We start from the raw sequence: 17655 nt of genomic DNA on the forward strand, positions 1-17655 counted from the left end.
AAGTTACTAATTTTAGGTACTTCTGTAAGTGCTCCTTAAACAAAATAAAACATACAGGACCAGTTTGTGTAAAATTTCTTTCAATTGTAAAACACAAGGAATGGAATGCTTTTTATCTTCAATTCAGTGATCAGATGTGTGCATTTAGCTTAAAAACATAGTATGTATGTATACTGTCATGAGATGGAAGGGAGTAGTTTCATACATATCTTCCACTTTATCTCTCAATGTACCATAGCAATTAATGACTAAGAAATATGTAGCTTAAAGTAATGAACACTGATTTGCCTGGCCTGAAAATAAATAAATAAACTAAGAATCTTATCTTAATTTTATAAATAAGTATGTGTTGAAAGACATTTATAAATTAGATATTGTGATATGTGATATGAATCTTGGGCAGAATATTTTTAAACATAATATTCTGGTAAAAATAAAAAGTAAGAATTTTATTAAAATTCCACTGCATTTTAGAGGATTATGCTTTCTTTTTAACAAATCTTACTTTTTTAACATTATAAGTTTTATTTATTCTTCCATTTAACAGTCACATTATACATCAATCTCTTTTGTATATGCTAAAGACACAATGTTGAACAAGATAATCAGGGTTCTTGATTTTGAAGAGTTTACAGTCTGGTGGAGATACATGAAAGTCAATAATTAAATTATGAATTATAAAAATATATTTTAGAAAATAATGAAATGGAAAAATGCCCCAGGCTAAGAGACAGGAGAGATATATACCCCAGGCTTAACATATTTGACAGGGTTTCTAGAGGAAGATACATCTAAAAGACACCTAAGTTTGAGAATCAGCCAGATTAAAAGGATGATAATGGTGTAGAGAAGGAGAAAAGGAAAGAATATTTAAGGAAGTACAAACAGCACATGTTCAGACTTGGGGAAGAGACAGAGCTTTAAGACATATATGAGAAACTTAAAGTTGAGCATGACTGGATTTATAGACTACATGGATGATAGTAGATGAAAGACGGAGATCTGTGTGAGTTTCAGGTCATACAAGGCCTTTATCAGCATTAAGAAATACAAACTTCATTTTAAGAGATAGGAGTTTTAACCATGAAGATTTCACAATGATATTTACATTTATTAGAGATTGCTTGGGTTTTAGAGCAATAAGCTAGAACTGACAAGATTGACTGCAGAGTTATTAGTCTGATGAAAATGTCCAGATAAGAAAAAACCTGGTGTTTTCAGCTTTTAAGAAACTGAGAACAGTTTCCTCCGTCAGAAAATCAGATTCTAGGAAAATTCTAGTCAAATTTAGGAGATTAATGCTTAGGGCTTGGTGATTGAAAAGGGATCATATATAAGTGAGGGGGTGAGTCAAGGTTGAGGCAGATGGTGGCAACATTCAGTATAAGACAGAATGACAGAATAATAGCATTGTTTATATGTTTGTTTGAGTTTGAGGCAGCTTTCAGATCACATAGAGATGCCTAAGTCAGTTACACACACTGTGCATATTAGTCTGAATGCTAAACATAAATCTTAGAGATGGCAGAGAATTTTTCTAATGTTGTTGTGAGCATATAGATGAGTGTAAGTGGATCAAATATAAATCATTATGTGAGAAGTTAGATAAATTTTGGAGGAAGTTGAATGAAGGGAATATGGAGACGGGTGAATTGGGGCTGCTCAAGGGATCATAATCCATCACAGGCTTGAAATTATCTGCTATTGTGATATTCAGAAAATATTGGCTTTGTAAATGAGTGAGAAAGGGATGGGGGGATTATGGGAAAAAGAAAGATGAATGAATGTATGGTTTCAGAAGCTGTGTATTTATGAGGGGTGGTATTGTCCAGAGGGAATTTTAAGTCTCTGGAGATGAGAAGGTCAAGAGGCCAACGGGCTAAGGGTGGTAAATGAGGAATAATGTACATTTGTACATTCATTGTAAATAATGATGGGGGAAGTGAGTAAAAGGAAGCCATGAATGTTAAGACTTATATATGGGTTAATCAATGAAAAGCATGTCAATTTGTAATATCCTCTGAATCATTAAGTTATGCTGCTTAAGATTTTAGTGAAATATTATATGTATTATATACTCTTTCTGTGGGAAGAACTATTTTTACTTGGTCTCCTGTTTTTCTTTAATTTTGAATAATCCATTGAGATTAAATTAAAAAAAAATATTACAGAGTTGCAATAAGGTCTAGTCAAATGGGTAAAACTCTAAAGTCAAATTTACAAACCACCAACTGATCCCATTTGAGAGTTTTAATTGTTGAACACTGTTAGGTGTATCAGTTCTGCAAAACAAATACGATGATAATTGCCAAAATAAGTTTGTACGTTTATATTATGTCACTATTATTTAAATTATAAAGTTTTTTGTAAATGCCAAGAAATTCTTCAGCAATATATAATTATATTTTAATGTGGTTTCTACAATATGTTATATTTCTCTTAAATAAGGTTGCTATTCGCCATGCAAATGTCATAGACCTTAGGATTGGTGGATCTGTTGAGATTGCTAATATTGAAATAAATCCGGTGAGTATGTTGCCCATTTGTGTGGTCAGTTTTTAAGTATGGTGACTTTTATTTGTTATATATACCCTGAATTAGCTCATTTATGTTTTAAAATATTTTACTATGAAGTAATTTGACATAAAAATTAACATAGATAATATATAATATATAAATGATGTAATAAAATATTAAAAGAATTTTTTAAAATTCCCCACTGAACTAGGTATTAGAACACTGCCAGTATGATTAAAATCATCTGTAGGCTTCATAATGATCCTATACATCATAACAGATAATCACTTTCCTATAATGACCACATATGTATAAATCACCTCAATCATTCATTTGTTTGTTCGTTTTTGAGCTTTACAAATAAGACAGACTGTTTGTAGCCGATAGTAATTGAACATTGTGTTTCCAACATTATTTAATTTGTAACTGTATGTTATTCATTGTCATTGCTATACAATTGTTCCTTGTGTTGATATACTATAGTTTATATACTTATTCTGTTGGCCATCCAATTAGGTGTTTCTTCTTGTTGTTAATAAAATTACTTTACCTGTGCCCATTTATATGCATATATTAAGAAGTACATATACAAGGGCTTCTAGGAATAGAGTTCCTAAGACATACAATTTGTACATGTCTGGATTATCAAGATAATTTCTGAAATTTCTTCTTGAATTGCCATTGCTTCAAATTCCATTGCTCTACAAATTGGAATGTCAGATTTGAATTTTTGACAATCAATTGTGTATGAAATGGTATCACATGATGTTCTCAATTTATATTTTCTGAACTGTAGTCACATTTATTTTGAAATTGTCTGTACACCAGTACAATTTTGTGCTACAGTTGATAAAGTACATAAACACACACACACACACACACACACACACACACACACACACATCCCTTTTTCTCTTGGCCCGTCCTTTAAGAATAAGATCTGGTGTTATCCACCCAAAGAAGCTTTCTTTGATTCTTAAAAGCAGGCCTGTATGCTTCTCCTTCATTGTGACATTTACTAGATGTTATGAATATGAACATACATATTTATTACATTTTATGAATAGAACTCTGGGAACATCTCTGTCATAACAGTTGTCATATTATTCTTGGGTTACCTGTACTTTTGATTTTGTTTTCTCATGCCACAGCACCTTGCACTAAATTAAAGTGAGCAGCAGTTGCTGTTTAAAGAGGTAATGTGGCTGCCTCAGGTAGGGACTTACTTCTAGTCTGTCCTTTAATGGCATCACCAAAATTCTAAGGTCTGGTTTTAATTTATAATTTTTTTGCCCTCTGTTATTAAGTGATGAAGGCATGATAAGTCCAGACAAATTGACAGATACTAAGTTAGCTTGTCGAAGGCTATGGTGATTGCTGAAGATTAGATCCAGTAGTTTCCAGAGTGTTTTATTCCATTGCTATTGTATTACTCCTTAAAAAAATTAGATAATATTGAGACTTCTATTACTTTATTTCTTCATTCTAAAGTCATTTGGTGCATGCTTTGCATGTTATAGTACAGTTTAATGGTTTATGGGACTTCGGATTACTATGTTTATCAAAATGCCCTTAATATTTTGAGTTTTAGATGTAGTTGCCTCTTAAAAATAGTATTTTAGCATCACCAGATATTTTTTAAAATGCATTTAATAACTACTAGCTAATGGCTATTTAATTGACTATGTATCTTGATAACAATTAGGAAATTTTATCCAAATTAACGTATTAGCAAGATAAGAATGGGATAAGAGGAGTGATTTTAAAAAAATTATATATATATAGATCAAATTTTCATTATCCATTTTGGACTTTATAAATTTTATATGTAGAATTTTACATGGGCTAACACTTTAATTTAAGTGACTAGTAGTCAGTTGAGCTTAATTTAGTATTCTCCACAATATTGCAATACTCCTGCCTTAATTTCCTTTTAATGTTCTATGTAATTCTTTTGCTAAAGAACTGTAGGGAGAATTTTGCCATAGGGATAATTTTGTGATGTGGGTTCATGCTTGGTATATGAGCTGAAGTTCAGATATATTGGATAAACATTCTTTATATATTTAAGGTAGGTATTAGGTGCTAAAGATACAAAAATGAATCAGGCTCTTCAGCAGGAGATTCAGGTAATGTAAACAGACTATGTGATCTCACAATGTAAGTCAATATAAGGAACAGAAGTGATCATGTGCACAATGTGCTTAATTGTGGTTTATCTAACTGGGGTTTGATCACTATATAACATTTTATTAGGCAATTAATAGTTAGGGAAGGACCTTTTTAGCAGAAGAGGTACCACAAGACACAGAAAGGTGAAGCATCAGGTGCTGGTTAGAAATGACAAGTCATGTAGCTTGCTGAAATATTAAGTGCTAAGGTGAGAGTGGAGCTAGTTGAGGCTGTGACATGAGGCAGGAAAGGTTAGGAGGAGTTTTATGACCTTGCTAATGAGCTCATATGTTGTCCTGTAGTTGGTGGGGGACCATAAGATTTTAAGACAGGCAGTGAAATGATCAGTCTCTCAATTAGTTTAATAGTGGCTTAGTTATAGAGAGAAGAATTTGAGAAAGTTAAAATCTGGAAACTAAATGAAAAGTGACAAGTTACTCATTTCATCCAGTTAAAATGAGGGTAAGAGGTGAGGAAGGATACAGAATTAATGAAACGTGGTAATTGATTGTATATAGGAGATGGGAAGAGGAAATGACTAATTTTTGTAGAGTTCTCCTTTGATGTTATTTTCTTTGATAAACATAAAAACATAATTTTGAGTAAACATAATTTGAGTATATATTTTTCATAAGCCATTGCTATGTTTTCTAATGATTGTTTCTTTTTAAATTTTAGAATGTATTTAATTTCAGTGGCACTTATGTTGGTGCTACCCAAATTATTCCCTTTGTAATAAAAAACAAAGGTATAACACGTGCCATAGTGGACTTTGATTTTAAAAACTTTCCAGATTTTTCAATGGATTTTAAGGACAAATCAGGTATGCATTTTGTGCCATAATTGTATTATTGTAAAGCAAAATTATTCTAAATAGCCCTGAAGTGAAATTGTTAAAATTTTAAATCGGGGGCAGTTATTTCACATATATTTTTAATGACTCAATGCGTGCTTTTCTTATACTCTGACTCATTATTTTTGTATTTCTAGAAATGTATCAATTTGAATTGTAGAACCTTTGGTGACACATGATATAACCTTACTTATTAGTTGTCATAATACAGTAATTTAAGTATTACATGTAAGTATATACTATAAATGAAAATAAAATTATCAGTTTTTATTTTTGGTAGTTCTGGGGATTGAACCTAGGTCCTTGAGCATGCTAGGCAAATACTCTACCACTAAGCTATATCCCCAGCCTTTAATTGTTAGTGTTAAATGCTCAAGAATTTTAAGTAAATGTCTCTGGAGAGTTCTCTCTGTAGGTTTATTCATGTAATAGGTCTCTTTATATTAAATTTGATTTAAACAAAATATGCATTTTTATAAGTGCAGTTCATCTGTTTACTCCAGGAGTTGACAAACTAAGGCCTATGGGCCATGTCTGGTCTAACACCTGTTTTTGTAAAGTTTTATTAGAATACAGACACACTCATTTGTATATTTTTAATGGCTGCCTTTATGTTGTAATGGCAGTTGAATAGTTGTGATAGAAAACATATGTCTTATAAAATCTAAAATATTTACCATCTGGGCTCCTACAGAAAGTTTCCTCACCATTGGTTGAGTCATTTCTTCTTCAATGAATATTGATTGAATCCCAATTACAGGCTACATACTAGACTTTGAGTCTGCGAAGATAAGTGAGACATCTTAAATGTCCTTAAGAAGTAAACAATAAGTTTGTGCCAGAATCTCAGAAGTAAACAGATGACTCACTCAGAGGATTTAACTGAAAAGAATTTAATAAGGAATTATCTATTGAGGTTTGGGCAGGATTAAAAGAAACCAACAAGGGAAGGTAGCTGCTGCCACCTCTAGGCTTGAAGGAGCAAGAATAAAGCAGATATTATTACAGTCTAGTGGAAGGTCAAACTGTAAGAGGAGCCAGTCCCAAAGTGGTATAGTTATAAAGAAATGAAGTCATTGCCAGACCTCCAACTAAGGCAGTGTTGATGTGGGAGCATAGATATTTGATCTTTCTTTCACCCTCCTACCCTGTGATATTTTGCTGGTCCATGATGAAACCCAACCAGGGGCCAAAGACAAGGTAGTACATAAGTAACAATTAACTATTTACAATAAAATTTATTCTTAAAATGTCCTAAAATTTTAATCATTATAAATATTTTAATAGGTCAATTCTCTTCTTTTACCACTTATTGATTTTCAAAATGATCACTTTAGGATTGATTATTCGATAGAGTGATTTATGGGAAAGGAAATGTTGTGATATATTTGGGTATGACCTCACCTTGTCTTTCCAGTCATCTCTCCCATTACAGTAAGCATAGGCTGTCTCTGCTGGAGCCATGTTGTATTATTACATATTTTCTTTCACTGAGCTTCCCTTCTAGGATGATTTCATTCTCTTTCTGCTCCTCAAAATGCCACCTTCTGTTATAAACTAGTTTCAACCTCTTAAGTCCTGTGAATTATTAGTCCCCTCTGCACCGTAACCCAGTTGGTAAAAATCAATTTTTTTAAGCATTGATCCATAGGACATTGTGTAAGTTTTGTTATAGCAATAACTGAATTCTGTCTGGTATCAAAGGGAGCTGTGTACATGTTAATACATGTATCTACTAGATGGTAAGCTCTATGAAGTTAAAGAGCACACTTAAATTTTTGTTTTATTCTGGAGTTGTCCGATATGATGCTATGGGTTTAATACTCAATCAGGAAGTATTTATTGAAGCAAGCTTGAATTATTATATTTTATAAGCTGTATGTTTATGTATACTCCAAATTGACTTGTGAATATTGATTTAAATCATCTATTTAATAGTTTCTATGTTCTAGATACACATCCATTCTAGATGGTTATTCTTTGCTATATAATATTTGTATTTTTACTACACTACAAATAATATAGTGATTTTATTCATTTGTTTGTTAAATGGTTTTCCCATCATGCCAAGGGTGTATGAAATTGAATGGGAACAATAGAATGAAATAAGTTATTAAATTTTATTTCCAGATAGGAACAATCGAAATTTGTAGGATTTTTAAAGTTAATCGGAAAACTTTAGGAAGAAAATAGGATTTTTATAATTGTTTAGATGAGAAGTTCCACTGCAACTTTCATTTAATCATTCAGGAATTTATTTAAGTGTTTATCATTTTTATATCTTGAAGTTTTCATTAATGTGGTACAATTGTTTCTGTATCATTACCTAATGATTTTGTTCCTAGAATCATTCCATTTTTTAAAGAATTTTTCTTGTTATTTATATTATTTTAATTGACCTTTCTGAGATCTATTTCATAGCAGAATGATCATAGTTAACAATAATTTCGGGCTGGGGTTGTGGCTTAGCAGCAGAGCACTCGCCTAGCACGTGTGAGGTTTGATCCTCAGCATCACATAAAAATAAATACATAAAGGTATAAAAAAACAATAATGTATATTTCAAAGTAGCTGAGAATAAATTTCAAATGTCTCATCACAAAGAAGAATGAGTAAATGAGGTGATGGATATATGGATCTTGCCCTTTATTCCTTTCCGTATTTATTTTTGAATATGACTGTATTTCGTGAATTTTGGAGAGCTTTTAAATGGATTTATTGTCTCTGATTTTCTGACTGAATGAATGTTGCAAGTTTGGATATCAGTTTTGCTGATTAGAATCTTAGTATTAAGAACCATCTTTACCTAGCAACTTCATGTAGCCCTTCCCAGTTATGTCAATACTTGCTTTGCTTTTTTGATTGTTATGAATATATTCATAAGATTTTTCTAATTTCACAGTTTTCTATTAAATAATGCTCTTTAGATATGTATCTGGCTGTATTGGGGATGTGGCTCAGTGGTAGAGTGCTTGCTTAGCATGTATGAGGCCCTAGGATGGATCCCTAGCATGAGTTAAAAAAAAAAAAAAAAAACAACAACTAATATATATCTGGGTGCTATATTGTATATGTACTTTTTCCTGTCTTATAGGAGAAGTCCCAAGCCCTGCAGTTCCTGGTATATATTCCTTGGAGATAGAGGAAAACACATCTTTGGAATGTGGCATAGCATTTTCTCCCAAAGAAGTAAGTTCAGCTTTCCACTACTCAAGAGTAGTAGAATTACAGATAATTCTAGCCAAAAACCTATCAAAGATCATCCAAGTTCTGTGTATAGTGGGTCTTTTTCTGGCTAGTCAGCATGCCTAGGTGTACTCTTGAATTCAGTAAAATTATTACTAGCAGTATCTAGTATGCTTACAGTCTCTCTCAAAAGGAATAGAGGACACATGCAGGGACTCTATGATTGTATGATCTTTTGCTATGCTCTCTGGAAAATTCAAGATATGACGTGTTGTGCAGGAGAGGAAAAGTTTAAGCTTATCAAAGAAATCACTTATACTCAAGCCAACTTGTGCTTTACACTTATGGTTGAATGGTGTATGCTTAGTGCTTTACAATCATTACCTGAAATTAATAAAGACATGTTGTAAACACTTAAGAGAGGTTGCTATAATATTTGTTTTATATTGTCCCCTTGGTGTTTAGTGATTTTCAAAAAATAAACTAAATTAAAGAAAAACCTGAAAGGAAGTGATACCACTGGTTAAGTTTCAGGAGTGAGCTCTGGTATGCTTTTGCTTCAGAGGTTCTAAAATAAAAATGCCAAGGAGACAGTTTCTCTCTATACATTCTGTGAAAGGGTATGCTGCTGCATCATTCCAAATAAGAATCAAACTTCTGTATGACACAATCAGAGTGTAAGATGTATACGTACAACTATTAAACAAATATTCCACAAATTGATGCTTTATGACCTGAAAGTGAAAATAGCATTGAGTAAGTCAAAGTAATAAAAATCACTATCTTTAATGTTGCATTTTTTTACTAATGTAATTTTTTACTCAGATTGAAATGTTATTTTAGGAACAATGATAGCTACTATTGAGCTCTCAGGAAGAAAAAGTAAAGAACTTATGGACAAGTTCAGTGATTAAATTTTGTCATTCTTAAGTATGGTACATTAATTGGGATAAGTTTTGTGGGTTTGTGCACCTATGATTCACATGGGGTGATATTGTCCTCAAGATCCATTCTTCTGTTTATTCCAATTTTGGACAAGCACAGTGAAAGAGGTGGCAAAGGCTGTTTTTCCAACATCAAAACAAATGAAAATTCTTTTATATCCAACATTAAGTGTACTCAGATGTATCCTAAACTATTCATTTTCCTTGGGTTTAGTATAAAGTAATTATTTGTCCTGATTCCTGAGTAGTGATATTTAGGTAGGTACAGTTTAGCAAGATTGCCAAGAAAGGACAGGACATCTTTGACTTAAAAAAAAATCATCCCAAGGATGTTTTCCTTCAGCCTAATTTAGGCTAAGAAGTATTATCAAATGGAAATATTATTATTTAGATTTTTCTTCTATTTTTTCAGTGAAGGATATTTTGGTACATTAAATGTTGTCAAATTATTTCAATATTTGTTAAATTAGGCAAAATCTCATTTGTCTATCTAATTCAGACAAAAAGCATAATTAACAAAAGTAATATGGAGAGCTTCAGAGGATATTTATCTTTTTAATTTTATATTCTTCTAATATCTTATAAAAGCTACTTTCTCTCTCATATATCTTAAAGTTTATTACCCCATTTAAATGGGGAATTCATTAGAGTAGAAAGAAAAATAAACAAAATTCTAAATTTTAATAATAATGACTACTGGCAATATTTTGTTTTGTCTCTTGTATTTATCTCGTATCAGATTCTGTATTCTCCTGTTTTGTTGAGGAGTCTTGCTTCCATCCCCAGATATTTGTTTTTATTTTGTTTCCCTTTGTGTGTCTTTGTCTGGTTTTGGTATTAGGGCAATATTGACTCTTTATAATGAGTTGGAAAGTGGTTTCAGATCTTTCATTTTTATCATAATATGTAAGGGATTTGATTAACTCTTCCTGAAATTAGTTTATTTCATCATTGAAGTCATCTTGTCCTGGCCTTTTCTTTGTCGGATTTTCAAAAATTATTAATTCAATATGTCGTCAATTCTATTAGCCTGTTATAGATCTATTCAAAATATCTATTTCTTCTTGAGATATTTTACGTAAGTAATTTCTTGGCATGCAGGTATTCATTGTATTGTTCTTTTTTATTTACCTAAATAGTTAATAATGTCATTTCTTTCATTCCTGATTTTACGAATTTAAGTCATTTCTTTTTATCTTGGTCAACCTACTTTAAGTTTTACGAATTTTGTTAATATTTTCAAGATCCAACTTTTGGTATTGATTTTCTGTATTTTTTGTTTTATTAATTTTTATCTTTTATTATTTATTTTCTTTTATTTGCTTTGGACTTGATTTGCTCTTATGTTTTCTTATATGTAAGGGTAGAATGTTAGGGCATTGACTAGAGATCCTTCTCATTTTTTTATATAGGCTTAGTGCTATATATTTCCCTCTAAGCACTGCTTTACATTTAGCTCAAGAGTTTTAATATATTGTGTTTTCATTTTTATTCATCAAAATGTCCTATGTAATTTATTTTGAACTCATTGATTATTTAGGTGTAGTTAATTTCCACTTACCTATGAATTTATCATTTCATTTTGTTACTCCTAATATAATCCTATTATAGTTAAAAGGCATATTGTTACATTTAAGTTAAATTGATTTTGGGTTGTTTTATTACACTCTGTAGGTTAATTATGTTAAACTTAAAACTATAGGAGTTAGAAATGATTACATGTGATGTGTTATCTGTATGATGGTGCATGTCTGTGTGTGTAATCACAGAAGGAATAAATTGCTTAAAATAATTAATAATTTTAATAATTAAAGTTTATTAAAAATAATCTTTGTAGGATGATTTTCAAATATATATTGTTATAATTTTGATTTAGCATCCCTAAATTAAAAAAAACAAAGTAATTTTGTGACATTTAAAATTTTTGAAAAATTAAGATACGTCATTCTGCACAATGCTTGCATCTTGCATGTTCATAGAAGCATTCACACACAAACACACTTTTCAATAAGGAAGAAATGAATCTTACCTTCTGTACAGTAATTTAATCCATATTTTTAAAAGTATGTTAAGGATTTGTTCTTAATAAGTCTATATCGTGAGTTTACATTTTCATATAATGGAAATGTATATAAAAATGTTTTACTTAAGAATCACAGAAAATTAAAAAAAAATCCGTAATTCAGTTTAAATGTCTTACATGATTTTGTGGGTAAATGCATATGCAATATGATATTTTGACTCTGACTCACTGTTTAACACAGTCAACAATTAAATACTTAGAAATCTATTTATTAATGTTTAGATTGTGGCTCTTCCAGGATTCTAGAAATTGATTATACAATTATATTTAGATGTGTGTGTGTGTATGTATATATATATATATATATATATATATATATATATATATATATGTAGTTATATACTTTGCTTAATATTTTGAATCATTCTAAATTGAAAGGGAAATTTTCTCATTGTACTGGAGTGTAATTTAGTACAGCAATGAAAAGAACATGTAAAATACTGCAGAGACAGCACACCCTATGAGAATTTACTTTATGAATTAGTGCCAGCAAGGCAAGATTGATTTTCTGAGTTCCAGTCATTTCAAATGCCCTTTACTCTGTTTAAAGTTAGGTATAAGTTGTTTGTCTTTGTGTGAGTATATGTGAAAATGTAAATAGCCAATGGGTGCTCTTTTGGTGAACCATATAATAGGAAAATGTGAAATCAGCCAGAAGAGTTGATTTATTTCTAGTTGTAACCCTTTTCAACACTGCACCAGATTTGAGCACAATCAAAAGTACTGTTGGTAAATAGCCTAACATTACATCTCTAAACCCTAGAAAAGGAAGAACAAATCAACATCAAAAGCAGTAAGAAGACAGGAAATAATTAAAATCAGAGCTGAAATCAATGGAATTGAAGGAAAACAAAAAAATCCAAAAAATTAACAAATACTGTGACCAGCGTGGCCAATCTAGCAGGTTCTGGTGAGGGGTGGAGGGGGATAAGAAAAATAAGAACTCACACACGTTCAGATGTTTTTGAAGATAAAGCTGGGGTTGGATGGAGTGCTACTCTCTGATGGAGAAGCAGGCCTAAAGAGTTTTGGCAACAATCTTTATATATGTCTCTTCATCAGGTTAAAGACTATTCAAGCATTATTCTTTGTACTCAGAAAGTTACAGGGCTAGAAACATTATAAAGCTTTTCTGCAGTTACATTCTACAGTTGCAATATGCAATGTTGGGAGCTTTGTGTAGCTCTCAAGAAAGTCCATTGTTTAATGTTACTGTTAGGCGGGCAGTTTCAGGAGTAGCAGAGCTAGTGAAACATTATGGTTGTCTAGCAAGAAAGTTCCTTTATTCCCAGGAGCTATGTGCCTGGGATCAAGGTCAAGACTGATAAGACTCTAGCACAGAGCATCCTAGTGGAGAGCATTACCACAGCAGTGAGGCATCCTGCACCTTTGCACAGAAACATTCCTAGGCACCACGCATGCCACAGCCATGAGGTCATCAGAGACCTCAATTAATTCTTTGAAAAAAAATAAATAAAATTGATAAACCCTTAGCCAAGATAACAGAGAAAGAGAAAACTCAAATTACTAAAATATTTGATAGATAAGGAAATATCATGGGGCTGGGGTTGTGGCTCAGTGGTAGAGTGCTCTCAATTAGTATGCATGAAGCACTAGGTTCGATTTTCAATACCACATAAATATAAAATAAAAATATTATGTCTACCTAATGCTAAAAAATATTTTTTTAAAAAGGAAATACTACAATGGACACTACTGAAATATAAACAATAGAAATTATTTTGAAAATTCATACTCTAATAAAATAGAAAATTTTGAAGACATTGACAAGTTTCTAGAGACATGTGATCTACCCATATTGAATCAGGAGGACATTGAATATTTAAACAGATTAGTTTCAAGCAATGTAATTAAAGAAGCCATCAAAAGCCTACCAACAAAGAAAACCTCAGTACCAGATGGATTCTCAGACAAGTTCTATCAGACATTCAAAGAAGAATTAACACAAATCCTCCTCAAATTATTCCAAGAAATAGAAAAGGAGGGAAGCCTTCCAAACTCATTCTATGAAGCTAGCATCACTCTGATCTGAAAATCAGACACATCAATGAAAGAAAACATCAGACTAATACCTCTAATGAATATAGATGCAAAAATTTTTAATAAAATACTGGTAAATCACATATAAATACATTAAAAAGTTACTGCACCATGGTCAAGTGGGGTTCATCCCAGGGATGCAAGGTTGGTTCAACATATAGAAATCAATAAAGGTAATTCAATACATCAATAGACTTAAACACAAGAATCACATGATTATCTCAATAGATGCAGAAAAAGCATTAGACAAAATAGAGCTCCATTCATACTCAAAACACTACAAAAAACTAGGGATAGTAGGAACATAACTCAACATCATAAAAGCTATATATGCTAAACCGAAGGCTAACATCATTCTAAATGGGAAAAAATGAAAGCATTCCTCTAAAAAACTAGAACAACACAATGATACCCTCTTTTCCCACTTCTATTCAAATAGTTCTAGAAACTCTAGCTAGAGCAACTAGACAAAGAAAGGAATCAAAGGGATACGAGTAGGAAAAGAACTCAAACTATCCCTATTTGTGGATGACAGGATTCTATATTTAGAAGCCCCAAAAAACTTCACCAAAAAGCTTCTAGAACTCATAAATGAATTCAGCAAAGTAACAGGATATAAAATTAACACCTGTAAATAATTACATTCCTATACATCAGTGATGAATCAACTGAAAGAGATTCACAATATACTCAAAAAAATAAAATATTTGGGAATCAATCTAACAAAAGAGGTGAAAGACCTCTACAATGAAAACTATAGAAGACTAAAGAAAGAAATTAAAAAAAAAAATTTAGAAGATGGAAAGTTGTCCCATGTTCTTGCATAGGCAGAATTTATATTGTCAAAATGGTCCTACCACCAAAAGCATTACAGATTTAATGCAGTTCCTATTAAGGTTCTGATGATGTTCTTCACAGAAATATAAAAGGTAATCATGAATTTCATTTGGGGGCTGAGGTTGTGGCTCAGTGGTAGGGCACTCATCTGGCACTTGTGAGGCATTGTGTTCAATACTCAGCACCACAGAAAAATAAATAAATAAAATTAAAGATATATAATAAAAATTAATTTGGAAGAATAAGAAGCCCAGAATAGGTAAAACAATCCTGAGCAAGAGAAGTGAAGAAGGAGGCATTACAATACCAAAAAACTTTAAATTATACTGCAGAGATATAGTAACAAAAATGGTATGGTATTGGCATCAAAACAAACACATAGACCAATGGAACAGAATAGAAGATAGACAAACACACATAAATAAAGTTATCTCATACTAAATAAGGGTGCCATAAACATACATTGAAGAAAAGATAGCCCCTTCAACAAATGGTGCTAGGAAAACTGGAAATCTGTATATAATAGAATAAAATTAAAACCCTCTCTCTCACCCTGCAAAAAAATCAACTCAAAGTGGATCAAGTGCCTATGCATTAGATAAAAGACTCTGCACTTACTAGAAGAAAAGTAGGCCCAAATCTGTCATGTTGGCTTAGAGATCTAATTCCTCAGCAAGACTCCTAAAATTCAAGAAGTAAAATCAAGAATCAGTAAATGGGATGATATCAAACTAAAAAACTTCTTCACTGCAAAGGAAACAAAGAAAGTGAAGAGAGAGCCTACAGAATATGAGAAAATCTTTGCCACTTGGACCTCAGAGCATTAATCTCCAGGATATATAAAAAACTCAAAAAACTTAGCACCAAATAAAACCCCAAATAACCCAATCAATAAATGGGTAAAGTAACTGAACAGGCACTTCACAGAAGAAAATATACAAATAGTCAACAAATATATGAAAAAAAGGTTCAACATCACTAACAATTAGAGAAATGCAAATTAAAACTACACTGAGAGGCTGGGGTTGTGGCTCATCAGTAGAGCACTTGCCTAGCATGTGGGAGGCACTGGCTTCCATCCTCAGCACCACATAAAAATAAATAAATAAATAAAAGGTTTTGTGTCCAACTACAACTATATACACACATACTATACTGATGTGGCCATATCAATATTTATAGCAGCTCAATTCACCAAAGCTAAGCTATGAAACCAGCCTAGGTGACCTTCAACTGATGAATGGATAAAAAAAAAATGTGGTACATACACACAATGGAATATTGTTCAGCTATAAAGAAAAATGAAACATTGGCATTTGCTGGTAAATGGATCAAACTGGAGACTATTATGCTAAGTGAAATAAACCAATTCCAAAAAAGCAAAGGCCAAATGTTCTCTCTGATATGTGGATGCGGACTCACAATAGGTTGGGGGGAGGTAGGAGTGGAGTTTCACTGATTGGACAGGGGGAATGGGGGGAAGGGGGAGGGTATTAGAATGAAGAAAACAGTAGAATGAATCGGACGTTACTTTCCTATGTTCATATGTGAAAACATGACCAGTATAAATCTACATCATGTACAACCACAAGTATGGGAAATTATACTCCATGTATGTATGATATGTCAAAATATATTCTACTGTCATATAACTAAAAAGAGCAAATAAAAATTTAAAAAATATTGGTGGTCAATTGCCATTATATTTGACATTGATTGGACTGGTGTCTTTACTGTCACTCAAGCTCCCCCTTTCCTTATGGGTGACTCACATGTCTACTCATCCTGTATGTACAGTTGTATATGTATATGTTAGCTACTAGCTACATGTAGATATTTAAAGTTTAATTTGATTAAAATTAACTGACTTTTAAGAAGTAGTTTATTCCTCACAATTGTCTCATTTCAATTTCTCATTATCCACATGTGACTTTTGTATAGTGCAGAACATTTTCATTACTACAGAAAATGACATTGGACAACAGTGATATAGATCATTCCATATTATTATCCTAAGTTTTCCTGCTACTATGTGGCAGCACTGTGCCATAGGCTGGTTAATCTTCAGTGGCTCATTTGTTCTAAGGTCTCAACTCTGCTGTTCTATATTTGCCCTGAAGTTTTGGAATATTAGGTAGAATTGTTTGCCCCTCTTTTTTCTACCAACATTTGTCAGCCCTTTAAGGATTTGCAAACCTTTGGGTGATCTTTTATAATTGTTATTCTGAAAGTAGTGCCTCAAAGATATAAAGGCAGGACATTTGATAACTGCTCTGTTTTGATTCATAAGCAGTTTTTTCTATCAACCCTGGTTTCAGTGATACCACTGGTTATGGGTAACAAGTCCTCCTTCCCCATATGTTGAAGTTTGAACATTAAAGAAGCATGCTGAGGCAAGCATATAAAGCAAGGTTTATTTACGGATTTACCCATCTTTACTGACTGCCTGTCTAATTCTGGCTTCATCAGGACTAAAATTTGTCCTTTGTTAGAATATCCTTTTTCAATTTGAGGTATTCCTGTCTTTGAATAACAACATCTGGGAAAGCACTTAGAACAACATGCAAACTTTCCAAGTTTTTCTTCTTTGGATACTGTGGTGGTTTTGTTGTGGTAAGTCTAATGTTCTTTTCTCTCTATAAATCACTTCATTTTTGGTATCCACAGTGTGGGAAGGAGAGGTGAGGTATTTCCTGGAACCAATACCCCATGGATACTGAAGGATGACTGTAAATAATGTTAAAACATATATAATACAAAATATTGATTTATATTAATAAAAAATTAAGAAAAAGGCAGATGGACCAAAAGATGAAAAATAGATATCAGACATAAGATGTAACTAGTTACTGGAAGAATAAATAATAAGAAATTCCAGAAAAATAAGATTAAAAAAAGAACTTTATTGTATTTTTCTTTGTGTGTAAAATATCAAAGCAGGTTGTATTTGTACATGAAATACTACATCTTTATGCAATTTTCTCTTTGACGTCTGCTTGCTG

General features: G+C 32.0%; 1 protein-coding gene across 1 annotated transcript in view; it reads left to right on the forward strand.

Annotated features, from left to right (window-relative positions):
- The window catches only part of Cfap47 (cilia and flagella associated protein 47), a 410015-nt gene that overhangs the window by 61677 nt on the left and 330683 nt on the right, over positions 1 to 17655 (forward strand). The window contains exons 19-21 of the mRNA XM_071606058.1: positions 2449 to 2526; positions 5368 to 5512; positions 8637 to 8731. Coding sequence (XP_071462159.1) covers positions 2449 to 2526; positions 5368 to 5512; positions 8637 to 8731 — 318 coding nt within the window. The remainder of the gene's footprint in view (positions 1 to 2448; positions 2527 to 5367; positions 5513 to 8636; positions 8732 to 17655) is intronic.

The sequence above is a fragment of the Marmota flaviventris genome, chromosome X, assembly GCF_047511675.1.
Source record: "Marmota flaviventris isolate mMarFla1 chromosome X, mMarFla1.hap1, whole genome shotgun sequence".
Taxonomy (NCBI): domain Eukaryota; kingdom Metazoa; phylum Chordata; class Mammalia; order Rodentia; family Sciuridae; genus Marmota; species Marmota flaviventris.